Source organism: Solea solea, chromosome 11, assembly GCF_958295425.1.
Source record: "Solea solea chromosome 11, fSolSol10.1, whole genome shotgun sequence".
Classification (NCBI taxonomy): Eukaryota; Metazoa; Chordata; class Actinopteri; order Pleuronectiformes; family Soleidae; genus Solea; species Solea solea.
The window spans coordinates 15,134,262-15,149,251 of NC_081144.1; the positions used below are offsets into that span (position 1 = coordinate 15,134,262).

Here is a 14,990-nt window from a genome sequence, read left to right on the forward strand (position 1 = left end):
TGGCTTTGTCTAGAAAATTCCTCAGTATTAACCAATAATTGTTCGTATTCTTCAACAATAACCCAATCAGAGACGGATAAGAGGCGGGTCTTCGCCTCTTCGGGTTCCCATGCCTGTGGACAGGCGTGGCGGAGTGAATCCGCTTCTATTTTCGCCTAGGCAACGGACCGTACCATTCAGAGAAAGCATGGGGCAACGGATTATTGTTGTAATTTACACATTTGTGGCCGGACAAGTGAAAAAAAAAGAAAACGCCTGTTCAGTAAGGGATGGGCTTAAAAAATCTTAAAAATATATCACAATGACAATATTAATACGATATTTCACGGAATTTCAAAATAAAAGTGTTTGTTTTTATCTGGAACAATATGTAAAACAGATCTACTCATAAAAAAACATACAGAAATTCGTAATTATACGTTATATATATATATATATATATCCTTTTTTATATATATTATTTTTATAATTTCATTCGGTTTTCTAGTTAGCATTCACTGGTTTATCTATGAAACTAAATACAAAACAGAATAGAGTGGAATATAAAATGAATGAATTGAAAGGCAAACTTTGTACAGTATTTTAATAATCTTGCAATTTGAATTAACCTTATTCCACTTTTTCCAAAATGTATCATCCATTTTTTTTATTTTGCACTTTCTGAATATATATTGAATATAAATAAATGTAAAACTGGTGTTTTCAAGCTTGATAATAAGTTTGGCTGTTACCTCCATTGACCCTTACACAGTGCATGCATTTGGGCACGTTAGCATGATGTGTCCCACCCAGATGTTTTCAGTGTGACCAGTGCACTCTGAATACTCATAAAGTTCTGGTGTGGAAATGTGAGCTATGTTGCAGCCGTGTGTTTATTTGTCATATCTACTCGAGTAAGAGTCAGCTCTTGAATGGGTTGTATGAGGTATGGCAAAATGCTCATGATACCAGAGAAGCACATACAGCAGACTGTTTACAGAGAAGTTCTTTTCATGTGGTTTTTACGTGCCTCCACTGCCCATGGGTGGGTCTCATTTGACTCGTTTTTGGACGGTGATGTTGTTCTGAGGGACCACGAGGCCGAGCAAAAGGGAGCTCTGTTCTGCACAGAGGAAATGGGCGTTCTCCTTGGAAAGTTTGGATGGAGTGATTGAAAAAATAGAGGGGGTGTGGCAAGGCTGGAAAGGAGAGGACCACCAAGAGGGGCACAATGTAGTAGAGTAGTGAAACTGCTCCTAGCCACCGCCTCAGAGTCAGAGGAACAGGCAGTAACTGTGGTAAGGAGATATTTTCTTGACTTTTCATAACATTTCAATAGCTATCTTGTTAAACCGCAGTGTGAGTAGATTACATTTACACAAATGTGTCACCGTAGTGACTCTTGCATCACACACAGTACTGTGCAGAGGTCTTAATGTTTGAATGTTTGCTTTGCTGCTGTAAGATTATGATGATGTTTGTCTGTCGACTTCTGTGACCGCTGGCATTTTGAATACATGGTGTGATTGAAATTTATATGTTCTTATATGTTGGCAACATTTCATTGATCATCGTATGAGAAGGCTTAGAAGGTTGTATTCTAATAAAGAGATTGAGAAGACTTTTACACAATAACAACCAGTAACACAAGCTCTAAAATAAATACTGCATGTGTTCGGTGTTGATAAGATAATTCTTTACAAAACTTGTAACAAGAAACATATTGTTAGCATATCTTAAATTTTAAAAAAAATGTAATTATTGGATTTGAACCATTTTGCTGTTCTTTTATAAATGTTACTCTCTCCACTTTATTGCAATTTATCTTTTATCCACTTCAACATGATGGATTACCTCCAGTGACATAATTAAGAATAATTGTGACTCCACTCACCACCACCCAAATGGACCTCTCCTACAGATAGGGATCTTCACAGACCATTTCATCTCATTTCTTATTTTCCTCTCTGTCTTATTACCACACGTCTCCTCGTTGTGATGCTTCTAATAGCCTCTATGGTGTTGCTGCTTTATTTCTCTATGTGTAGTTGTAAGATTGCTTTGAAAAAACCTCAGACTTTCATTTCCTCTGTAGGTTTACAACTAGAGTAGCACTAATGAAATCCAAATGTAGGTTGAATTGCAGACTCTTTACGCTTTGCCGTGAAAAATAACAACCATTCACAGGGGGGTTACGGCTTTAATTGGGTAAATATTTTGGTATCGTTTAGATTTCAATAGGTCCACCCATGAGGACTGTGGGTTTGCTGAACCACGGTAACACACAGGCCAGTCAAAGAAAGAGAGAGAGAGAGAGTGAGGTTTTAAAATTAACTCACTGCAACACAGAGTGTACTGTGTTCGACTTTACTCACATTTTCCGTGTTGTGTTTTGAGGCAAAACAGGAAAGTCTCTCAACACTGCTTTTCACTGTGGAACATGCAAACCCCGTTAAACTGGTCACACACTGTATTATTGGGTGCTTTAGTTCATAAAACATTCCATTAAAAAAAAAAAAAAAACTGTTTTTGTTTGGTTTTTAGTAACACATTTGAAAATGGCATACCTGCTTATGTTTGTGACCCTGCTGCATCTCATCACTCTGGCCATGCTGTTCATTGCAACCATGGAGAAGGTAATACACATATCTAAAGCATGATGATTCCTCACTTCATTATTATTAATTAATTAATTAATTAATTAATTAATATTTGTTAAGACCAAAATGTGTGTCAAAACATCATTTTAGATGAATTATTGTCTTGATTTATACACATCTTATTCTACAGACTGAATAGAACATCTTTGTTTCTCACAGATCTGCACACATATCACACAGTAATCATTTCAAATATGTTTTAACATGCTCAGTTCCTGTCAAAAATAATCTCAATATGATATTTATTTAAAATCGCTCAGCCCGCGTAGTCGTATAAGTGCAGCCTATGCAGTTTGCAGCTGTCATGTCTAAACTCTCCTTTCAGTCGTGGTGGGTGTGGGACGGCATGGAGAACTCAGACCTATGGTACAACTGCAGGTTTGACAACTCCACAGGAACCTGGCTTTGTTCTTCCTCCAAAGAAACTGGTACATCATTGTTTTTAATGCCCCGATAAAAGAGACTCTACATGATCATTTCCCTCTGAATGACAAAGCCCGAGAATCTAATCTGGTTTTCTTTACTCTTTTCAGAGTGGCTGCAGGCCGTTCAGGTGCTGATGGTTCTCTCCGTGGTCTTCTCTTCCATCTCCTTCTTGGTGTTCCTGGGTCAGCTGTTCACCATGTCTAAGGGGGGACTCTTCTATTTCACTGGACTGTGTCAAGTCTTTGCAGGTAACAGCGGAGTGAAACAATGTCTCTGCATGATGACGACATTCACAAACTACACCACGAAGCAACTGAATGTACAGTTAGTAAATAAGCTACTGTGGATACATTTACCAGCCACTTCATTAGGTACAACTGTTGGTTGATGCAAATACCACAATCAGGCAGCAACTAGACATGGGGGTGTGGTCAGAGTGGAGAGGAAAAAAAACATTATTAAAATGATTTTAAATGTGGCCAGACGTGCTGGTCTACTGTTTTAACATGCACAGCCTTAAAAAGGATTGTGTCCTGTGTACCTAATAATCAGCCATTTCTGTATTTTATTGGTTTTACATTCTATTTTTATATTGCTTTTGGTTTACATTATTTCATATCCTGTCTGTTTTGTGTATTTATGCGATATACAGCACTTTGGTCCACTCTGTTGTTTTCAAATATGCTATAGAAATAAATTTGGAATTGGATTGATTGCATTTATGCTATGTGTATAAACAATATTATCGTACACATTAAACATATACCTTCATGGTGTGATTATTGAGTACAGTAGCTCTTACTTTACAGGTTAATACGATGGATCGGATATACATTTGAGACCCCAATTGTTTTAGTTTCTATTAGACTCAATTAGATTAGAGTTGAATTTATTGATCCTTTACAGTGGAGATCATTCACCTTTTACAGCAGCAAAACATTCATAGATAATCATGTGTACGTGTAACAGTTCTTTTTATATTGTGACGCTGAATGGGAATAGAGTATGTGTTGTCCTGCTCACATCTTGTTGGTATATGACATAACACTGCAGACTTTTCTCCATCCTCCCTGAAACAACCCTATCCCTCTGTTTTCAGGCCTCACAGTGTTTTCCGCAGCGCTCATCTACACGCTGCACAAGAAGGAAATCCTTCCTACCTCCAAAGAGCTGACTTCAGGACACTTTGGCTACTGCTTCATCCTGGCCTGGGTGTGTGTGCCTCTGTTGCTGTGTAGTGGCATCATATATATCCACCTGCGTAAAAAAGAGTGACCAGAAACATGAACACATCATCAGCAGCAGCTAGGAAAGAAAAAAAAACATAGTGAACAAACTTGTGCCTATGTGATGTGATGATGTGTTTTTGGATCTTAGATATATGTATATCAGAAAAAAAGGATCAAGTATTTTTAAGATAGCAATGAATTATCTGCATAAATGAAGGCTTATCTTCTGTTTTAAGGCATTTTCCTGTTTGTTTGTGTTTTCTACTGTTATTGTATATTGACAAAGGAAGACAAATATGAAAGAACAATTCTCTTTTTTATTATTATTTTAGCATTGTAGGGCTAATACGGCATTTTCCTTCAAATATATCTATTTAATCAGTGCTCTTGACAAAATCATCGATTAGGACAATGTTGTGTTGTCAATTTATTGTCCCAGTGTATTTTAAGTACACTTATTGTTTAAAAATTTTTTACTAAATAAAAGTCACTTTTGATACCAACTACTGTCGTAATTCGTCCTTTCACCTCACACTGGTAGACACAGTTTAGTCCATGTAATGAACAAAAAAACGAAATGTCAGTGAGAGAGAAAAGGAAGCTTTGTAACAGAGAGGAGAAAACGCTGGGGCTGTTGCCATAGCAACGGTAAACTTTGCTTCTCCGGCACATCTGCTAACACATTACGGAGCGAAAACCATAACACCTGCCTTTGGAAATCAGTTTAAACTGGGCTTTATTGTGACAATGGAAGAGGGGTCACAGCTTTCTGCCACAACATCCCGGATCATTCCTCTCGCTTTGCCTAAAGGAACAGAAAAGGTGTGTGAACTTTGTCAGAGAAGAGCGAAGCTGCTGTGCAACAAGTGTCGGGTCACGTTTTACTGGTAAGTTTCACGCTGTGGAAGGAAATAATGCTTTTATTGGTTTGTTTTTGATTAGCATTATTATTATTATCATTATACATTTCCGACAGGCTATGCTTCTCCTTATTCTTCTTTGTCTTAACTTTTTATATTCCAGGGAAAATTAAAAATAACCCTAACTAGAATTCTGATTTGTTACATACTGATCATCATATGTGATAGTTCGAATAATTAAGTTGCATTTATTTATCCTAGTTCACACTAGGACTTTTAATATTACTGTAAAACAAATCCCATGAACGCACTTTGCCCTTTTGAAGAATAAAAGTCGAACAATATCTAATGAACGTTGCTCAGCAATGTTTGGTGTGGACGCAAGGGGGCGGTGTCGGCTGCACATAATTCTTTAACCAGTAACAGACACAGTCAGACACGTCGCCGCTCATGTGACTGTGTTGTCAGGAGGCAGAGGAACAGCTGGAAATTAAATCACCACAGCCATTATTTTGTTGCTCTTGTGACTGTTGTGGAATATTCTGTGTTTGAGTTGGACAACGTGGGCCCTTTTTTTTTCTCTATGTATGTAACACAGCAGTGTGTTGCCGTTGACTGTGTGGCGTCAATTTCAGATCTTAAGATGGTGCCTGCGTGGTGAAAGCCTCCTTAGCACAGAATGGGAGTGGAGAGGAGCATGTGGTGACATCTCTCCCTGCAGGGATTTATGTAAAGGGATGAGACACTGCAACCAGTCTCTTAAAGGGAGCTTACAGCTACTTAGTGTGCTTCCTTTCATCGAAGCCACCACATTTCTTGAATTACATTAGTTTCAGCCTGATTCCTTTCAACTACACATTAAAACAAGGCACAAAATGGCTGAAAGTGGTTGTCTTCATTTACATCTGAGAGCTTGTAGAGTACACGCTGCCAATTAAGAGTTAACTGAGCATTTGTTCTTTGTCTGGCCGACATATTTTCCTCTTTGGAAGCCATTTCTGTGGGTTTAAATAAAGTCCAGTGTGCAACATTTTGGAGAATTGCATAAGCAAGTGTGCCTGTTTAAATATTGTTAATGTATAATGCTTGAAGAAAAAAAAATCCTTAGCCTAGGAATAAGCCTTTTTGTATGTATATACATATACATTGACCTTGCTTTATGCTTTATGTTGCGCTACCTTGTTTCTGCAGCAGCTTGAATGGACCAACCTGCTAGAACATACATTTTGTGGCGTGAAGCTGAAGTGATCTAGGCAAACAAATAAGAACAACATCCTCTCTGGTTTGTGATCAGGAAAGAGAGGGTTGAACAGAGGAGTCTACCTTTGGTTACAATTTGCAGTCTCATCTTGAAATTTCACTAATTCTTATCCACATTGCATAGGTTCCTGTTTCCAGTATCCAGTAAATACATTCAGTAATAATACTGTATAGCTCAGCAGAAACAAAGTCAAGCACAGTGGCTCTGAATCCTTGTGTGTGTGTGTCGACTCACACAGTTGATGTGACGTGGCAAGGATCACTGCCTGCTCACTGCTCACTGTCTTAGGTCCAAAAACACAAACACACTCAGTGGAGAGAGAGAGAGAGAGAGAGGGAGAGGGAGAGAATATAAAGGAAAGCCAAGACAGTTTCCATTAAAGTGTTCAGAAGAGCCAGATAAACTAAATTACAGACCCGTTATGTAATGGCATACAATTTAGTACGCTCAGGAGATACAGTATTTCTTAAGTGAGGCAGAAAGTCTGTTTTGCAAATGTGGAGTTTGCATCGACAAGAGCAGGCTTTTGTAAATGTTAGCACAAAAATATAACAGCGACATGAGAGAAATCGCCTCAACAATTGGCGTTTCTCTCTCAACACTGGCATTTCATTTCTTCTACAGACTTCCCACAAGACCCACTCACTGTTACCAGGCGTCACCAAATTCCTTTAAGAGTGCAATTTTTCATTTCGCTCAAGCCTCCTTTATTTATAGATTTTTTAACCCCTTATTCCACCTTCAAGATGTTTATCTGACTTCTCAATTTCTTTAACTTGATTTGTACTGCGGGCTCTTTGTCTGTGGTCTGTGATATTGATTCGTTTTATTCTGTTAAGTAAGTCATCTTGTTGTTTATTTAATGTGCTCTGTAAATTAATGTGACAGCACAGACACTATTATCAATATGGGTTGTTGATTCATCAGCGATGCTGAGCACCAGCAGGCCGACTGGGCCGGGATCCATGGGAGAATCTGTCAGTTGCTTATTCCCATTCGTACCACAACACTCTACAGTCTTCAGGGGGCCGAACACTTTGAAATGCAGCTCAAAAAGGTGAGGATGTATGACTGACATGCATGTAAGTCTATGAAACATACGTATGGTGTATATTTTCAATTTTCTTCTCTGAAGAACTGAATTATTTAGTCAGTAGACACCCAAAGGTATTTAATACTCCTTAAGTTGCCAAATCATAACTGGAGCCCATAGATAATAAAGTGGGAGATTTAACCTTGTAATTGTAAAAAAAAAGAAAAAAAGAACAACATTCTAATTTGGGCTGCAGGGACAGCAATGGGAATGACATAGAATTTAAACACCGAAAAATGTGGAATAGATGTATTTAGAGTAAACTGAAGTAGCAGAACAAGTAGAAAGTGAAAGTTCAATGGGCGAGGAGGGAAAAGGAGACTGTGCTTTCAGTTCACGTTTTATTTTTATTTATACAGAGGTTGTTTTTTAATATACTGTGAATGACTGACTGAACATGTTTACTTTTAAAGGTGAGTAAAGATCCTGGATTTCGATTTGTATTTTGGTGATTTGTTTTCTTTTCAGAGCCCAGACGTACAAGACGGTTCTGTTGTAATATAAGCTAATACCTCTTACTCTTGTGAAGGCTGATGAAGAATGTAAAGTAAAAGTAACCTGACGTGTGTTTTGTGCTTTTCTTTCCCTCACTCAGACAGAGCTAATTGAGATTTGCAGGTTGGAGGCTCAGAGGAAACTCTCTGAGAGGAAGCACTACGAGGCTCTGCCTGCTGCTCAGTTTTGCCTGCGCTGTTCTATTGACATCCACGGCCACTGCACTGTCCAAGCGGTTCCTGCCTACCTGCTGCTGGCAGAGGCAAACATGGGTGAGGAGGGGGGGGGAAATGGTTTCTCGCCTCAAACGACCTCCTTTCTCCTTGCTGTGTACAATGAATACTGTACGTATATTCATGTGTGTACTTGCATTTCCAGGTTTGGGTAATCTAGGCCTGGTGGCAGAGCTCCTGTCCCAGGTGGAGTGGGTGGTGTTGAAGAGCCCAGACTGTGGTCACACACTCCGCCGGCAGCTGCACAGGAGCCTCGGTCTCCTCCACACAGTGACTGGAAACCTGGAAGCTGCTCTATTTAACTTTGCAAATTATGTCAGTGTCATTTGAAGCACTCTCGCTCTCAGTTTGTTTAACTTTGCTGATATTTTGATGTGGAGAATGAATGGGCTCGCCTCGGTGCCTGCTTGTAAATATTTTATAGAGTGTGTCATTTAGGATGTACAATCCAAAGGCAGCCTACAGTACACTCAGAGGTGGAAAGAGTACTGAAATACTCTACTTTGATAAAAAAAAAAATAGTGGTAAAAGTACTGGTCTAAAAATGTACTCACGTTAAAGTAAAAAGTAGCAGTTTGTCATTCACCTGTCCTCATTATTCACCTGTCCTCATTATTCACCTGTCCTCTTCGTTCACCTGTCCTCATCACTCACCTGTCCCTATCATTCACTTCTCCTCATCATTCACATGTCCCTATCATTCACTTGTCCTCATCATTCACCTGTCCTCATCATTCACCTGTCCCTATCATTCACTTGTCCTCATCATTCACCTGTCCTTATCATTCACCTGTCCCTATCATTCACTTGTCCTCATCATTCACCTGTCCCTATCATTCATTTGTCCTCATCATTCACCTGTCCCTATCATTCACTTGTCCTCATCATTCACCTGTCCTCATCATTCACCTGTCCCTATCATTAATTTGTCCTCATCATTCACCTGTATGTAGCGAGGCACAGTTTTTCCAAGAAGAAACATACTTAAGTATAAGTAAATTTACAAATTTGAAAAATGACTTACCTCTGAATATACGGTGTATCACGTAACAAAGATCATTTTGTCTCATGTTTTCAGATATACTTTGCCAGTGAGGAGTATGGTCCGGAGAGCGCAGTCACCTGTCAAGGCTACTTTCTCATGGCTGACGTCTTTGCCAAACAGGGGAAGATGACCATTACTCGCTCTCTGTATTCTACGGTGAAATAAACAACTTAGGGTGTATTTGCCCATGTGACCTGAAGTACTTTTTGTTTTCGTGGGTTAGTGGTATACCTCATGTTGTATCTTGTTTTCCCCTCATATCATAGGTCATACAAACTTGGCACGTCCATCTGTCCAAACTTGTCCAGGCCCATGTCCAAAATGTCCAAACTCCTTGCATGCTGCTGGAGCACTCATATGGTCCGTACTGTCACATAAAGATTTGTCGTTTAAAATACTCACATGAATCCATGTGATTTTATCAGCATTCTTTTATTGGCATTTAATGAAATTGTTATTTGTTTAATTATTTTATGAGCGTTACTCTTTGTCGTCTTGGAGATGTGTAAATACTGCTGACAGATTGCTCCAAAAGGGATTTTCTATTCTGTTCTCTACAACCGTGTACAGTTTGGTATTCTCAACATGTACAGTTCTGTTCTACCAGAATCAGCAAAATGACATCACCAATCCATCATTTGCTTCGCACACTAACGCCGGTGTAATGAAAAATAAGGTCAACTCAACCGTGCTATATTTAGCTGAGCTGTCTTGCTGCGCAATCCGAAAGCTAAACCTCAGGTTTACCCCGGCATGCTTAGAGCTGAGACCACTGCAACAACATTTCAGGCTGTGCAGCTTCCGCACCGCTACACCTCCATCGCAGCTGCTGCCCTACATGTGATGCTAAGCTTGTTAGCTGTGGCACAATTTCCCAGGTATTCTAGTCTATTCCAACATGTACGAATTAGTGACATCTGGGAACTGCAGTGGCCTTAACATACAAGAAAGCATGTTGTGTAGTAAGTGACTGCATGAACGCATGCTCTGGCCGGTTCATTCGTTCATGCTGCTGTAGAAACATGTCAGTGTAAGATGGCGGCCTTGGTAAAGCAAGGCCCCTCATTCTAAGGCTATAAAACTAAACTATTTTGTTTGTTTCATCTGTTGTTGCACATATACAAACATACTTATGGGTAGTGAATTTGATTTTTCCCAATAAACCATTCTAAATGTTGACCACTGGACTTTTAAAGGGCCACTTCACCCAATAAAATACTGTTTTTTGATCAGCAGACAGTGGATCTGAGATGCATGTCTCATTACATTCATGGCTCTTCACTGTGTTTCTGTCAATTATAATACGTTTCATAAGTAAAATACTTTTTTTTTTTAATCCAACTCTGTAACAGAATGTGAATTAAACAAACACAGCAGCATCGTAATTGTTTTAAGTTTAAAGAAAATGGGTGAAGCAGCCCTTTAAATGTATAATATATTTACATTCATGGTAAAATGCTGCAAAGACTAACTCCATCTCCTGATTTTTTCCATCAGACAAAAGCCAACATGCTGAAGTGGATGAGATGTTAAGAACGATCCTGGAGTTTGAAGAGAAAAACTCCACTCAAGACTCTGGTCAGATTGCTGTGGTGACCCACTGTCGGGCCATGTTGTGGTTTTTGAGAGGCGATAACTTTAAGGTGAGTCCGTCATTAAGAACGTTAAAAGGTTTCCGTTTGACACAGTGACATAGTTCTTCATTTCCTGCTCATGCACCTTCTTTGGGACGCCTTCTCAAGATGGGATTACCACAAATTGGTAAAGCCGTAAAGGTGAGGTGGGATTTAGTGGGAGCTGATGCGTGTGTGTCGACACTCTTCCGCTTCCAGCTCCACTCTGTTAAACCAATAGAGGCTGTTGTGTGCATGACAACCCTTTGTCAGTGAAATGAGCAGAAATCTGGTGTCACACGAGGTGATAGACAGAGGCAGCTATTGTGCGGTGAATGTATCTGTGACAGTGACGCTACAGGAAGTTCAGTAACAGGGTCGTGGCCACGTAACAAAAAAAAAACTGAGGTTGGGAAGCACAGTTTTTCAAAACTACTACCCCTATTCTAGTAATACAAAGCATAATGCAAATCGGTGACAAATTCCATTAAATGCGTTTGGAGAAGGAGGGAAAAGGGTTAAATGAAATCACTAAACATTATGTGTTTATTTACTTTACTTTCTTTGATCCTCCCAGCTCCCTTTTTCCATGGAAACAATGCTTGTGTCTGTAATTAAATAACTTCCTTCAGCTGACCGGTCAATTAGTAATCTTCACGGTGAAACTCAGTTCTTGCTCACCTGTGTCCACAGCAAGGTCACAGGGCAGAGTAAAGTTCCTTAACTTTGCGACCCAGCCACAAGGCAACTGTTTCTTTGTCCTCATATTGACTGAGCTACAAAATAGGAATAAAACACAGCGAGGCCTTGAGTTGTAATCACCACTTTCGCTCTTTTATATTGTGGTGTGGGATGATTATTTTGGATTTTTTCCTCTGGGTTTTTAGCTGTTTTTGTCCATGTCATGGCTCTATTGTGTGTCCCAGAGCTGTAATTATATACAGCTGTGTCAGGATGTCTTATAATTACCTTTCAATAGTGATTCAGTTGGTAGATGTAAAGAGGAAAGAATCGAGGATCTGTGTGGAGTGCTCTGCTGTACATTCAGACACTCAAGTAACATAAATACAACACTCATTTCCAGCTGTTTATAAAACACGAGTAACTATAGGAATTACAAGTATGCTGATGCAAAACCCTGAGGAATTCCACACGGAGCTTTGGCTTGTCTCGCGTGGTTTTGTCAACAGCCCTCGAAACAATGCTTGTGTGTCCCCAGTTTCTCTGGTACACACTGTAAAGGTCAATGAAATAGTTAATCTGACAGTTTTCAGTAATATTACTATATAAGTCAGCTTTACTCTCTCCCCGGAGTCTGACTGCTGCAGCTGCTGTGTTTGTTTTCGTTTGTGTTTGTGTGCCAGGCAGCAGGATTTGGCAGCACAGCTCTGCAGACCAGCCAGCTGATACCAAATCACGACCTGACAGAGTGCATCCAGAGCCTGCTGCAGCTGGTGAGCAGTCTGCAGACGGATCCACATCCCAAATCTGGATAATCACTGGATCTTCCTCATGTCTCTACGCCATCAAAACAACTGTGGAGAGGCACTAAACTGCTGAACTAATCAGAAATGAGAGGTTAATGCGGACAGTGATGTCATTTAGGGTTTATCCAGATGTTGTGGTGTGGTACTGTAAACGGATGATGAGACATTTTTAATCATACTGTATGAAAACTATTTCAGAATCTCGAGATAAAAGCAGTAAGAGGAGGAACAGACAGGTTTTCATTGCTTTTGAATGACTCATCTTTATTTTAATCTAAAAAAAAGAGGGATATATATATTTACAACATCTTGCACATCTGTTAATGACACAAATTTTGGATCCTTTTTGTAAGAATGTCAGAATGATGCAGAGAATAATGGAATAAGAGTGAAACCCATTTGCTGAGAACCTTTTTTAAACAATGTTTTTGCTCATCTTGGCAGTTCAGAATCTTCATCAATCCATCATATGCAGATTCAATATACATTTTTTTTTAACTATCAACAGAGCGCTGCATTTTCTCATTTTTGTATTTTCTTTTCAAACAAAGCATTAACATCATATTCCTCTCCTGCAACTTTTGTAAACCTTTTGCGCGAATGTCAGGTATTTAAAACACGCCGACATAAAATGCACCTGATGTTCGCTGTGAAATCCCAACATATATACAATTCTGACACATTGATTCTTCATATCAAAACAAAGAAACACATATCACTCATCTACTAGTGTCATTAGTACGGAATTATACAACAAAATTCTTATTTTTGGCATTCAGGTTCATTTGCATGTGTTGAGAGGCAGCAAGACATGGAAACACTTGGATATTCCCTTTTTCCTTATTCAGCCAAATATACATTAGCAGCAGTTTGGAATTAAAAAGCAACCTTGTGCTCGGTTGTGTCGTTGCACACAGTGACTTGTCCACATGTCAAAACATTTATTCCACGCTGGCCGAGCACCACACAGGCAGATACACGCCGAACAATTTCATCATTTACATACACGGTCTTGTGTCCTGGTGTCACGAGCATGTGGTACCTGGTTTCTATTAACAGCGTTCATGCCTTGTATCCTCTTTTTCTGTTTTCCAATAGAAAACCTGCCTGAACTGGGACCCTGACTCAAAACAAGGCTTCCAAATAAAAACCATGAAAGGCATATTGAGAGTTGTTAGGGCACAGTTAAATGAACCTTCAATGGCTGATGTGTAAAATACTGATTCGATTAACAGGGCTGTAACAGAGGAGTTTGTTCTAAGCGGCTGGCTTTTTCATGTCTGAGAAGGATATGAGAGTTATGGTTTACACACATGTACACAATGTGGAATGACAGAGGCTTCAAAACAATGACAAAGACTTTGAAAGAAAAAAAAAACAATGGGGGGGTGGGGTGTTACAACAACTGGAGATACCCATGTGTAAAATGTGAACACTGGAATATTAAACATTGGAGAGGGGATCAGTGTTCAAGTTTATCGGACCTGGAGTGTTTTAAGTGTTGTATGATTTCACAGTTTGTTTGTCAGATTCTTTGATGATATAGATATTGGATGACATCACAGTAGTGTAAATGATGCTATTCTCTCAGTAAAGCCCCCTTAGTGTTCACTTCACTAGAAGCTGCTTTTCCTCCTTGTGTGGTGGCTTTAGGTGGAACACCCCCACCCCCCCAAGCAGGGCCTCTTTTTGATTCTAGACAATTTAATGGGCCACAAATAAGGAAAAAATAAAAATCAAGTTTCACAGCGGTTTCACTTTATTGAGACAATATTAGTGCACACAAACCACTTATTTAAATAAATTAAGAATTAAACAAGGAAACAATACAAAACAGGGGGGAGGAGGGGGAAGTGCACGTTAACCATGGCACACACCACATTTCTTTCAACCTTTTTTTTCGTTGTTGTTTGCGTGTCTTTTTTTTTGTCTGCCTGTGGGTAAGTGTTATGTTTTTGTTGTGTGTTAAGTTTGGATGGATATGACATGTTTTTTTGGGGGTCAGGGGGTAGGGGTCGGGGGGTGAGATCCAGGCTGCTTCCCTGAGATGTGTTCAACAGAAAGGGTTACAGGCCTAAAAAACGTGGTCGTCACCTCTGTATGTGGCACAGTTTGCATTTGGTCAACATTTGTGCTTTCGATTAAGATCTGTGAGTAACTCTTAAAAATGGCAGGTACCTCAGCGTTATCCTGCCTCAGTTTTGAAATCTCAGAGGGTGTAAATAAAATAAAAATGGAGAGCAGAAAACATGGGGCAGCAAATACTTGGTCACTAAAATCCCAGTTTGGTAATGTTTTGTGTTTTCCTGAGGAAAGAGAAAGTAACATTCTATTCAAAGTGACTGCAAAAATATCGATTTGTACCATGCCAAAAATGTCATGACAGCATATTTTGTAGTTCATGATTTATTTATGTATTTATTTTTTTATCAAAACAACAAAAACAAGGAGAGAAAAAAACAAGACGGAAAAAATCTAGAAATAAAGTCCGAGAAATCAACTCCAACTAAATCCAGAAATCTTAGCACCAAATTTCATTTCAAAATTTTGTATCCTCTCAATTTTCCTGGTCTGTACAAATACGTTTGCTATAATAGCTTATGAAATTT

The 14,990-nt window shown here is 39.3% G+C and overlaps 2 protein-coding genes across 2 annotated transcripts; both read left to right on the forward strand.

The window, feature by feature from the left end:
• The first annotated feature begins 1,179 nt into the window (after window positions 1-1,179).
• LOC131468712 (epithelial membrane protein 3-like) lies at window positions 1,180-4,797 on the forward strand. Its single transcript, XM_058643237.1, has 5 exons — window positions 1,180-1,277; window positions 2,524-2,615; window positions 2,965-3,067; window positions 3,173-3,313; window positions 4,165-4,797. The coding sequence occupies exons 2-5, from the start codon at window positions 2,538-2,540 to the stop codon at window positions 4,338-4,340; spliced, it is 498 nt and encodes a 165-aa protein (XP_058499220.1). The 5' UTR covers window positions 1,180-1,277; window positions 2,524-2,537; the 3' UTR covers window positions 4,341-4,797.
• Window positions 4,798-4,972: 175 nt separating this feature from the next.
• On the forward strand, window positions 4,973-12,832 carry zmynd12 (zinc finger, MYND-type containing 12). The gene is made up of 8 exons (XM_058642448.1): window positions 4,973-5,181; window positions 7,343-7,472; window positions 8,104-8,275; window positions 8,382-8,551; window positions 9,315-9,437; window positions 9,548-9,641; window positions 10,779-10,924; window positions 12,259-12,832. Exons 1-8 carry the CDS (start codon window positions 5,042-5,044, stop codon window positions 12,388-12,390), a joined length of 1,107 nt encoding a protein of 368 aa, XP_058498431.1. The 5' UTR covers window positions 4,973-5,041; the 3' UTR covers window positions 12,391-12,832.
• The last annotated feature ends 2,158 nt before the right edge of the window (window positions 12,833-14,990 follow it).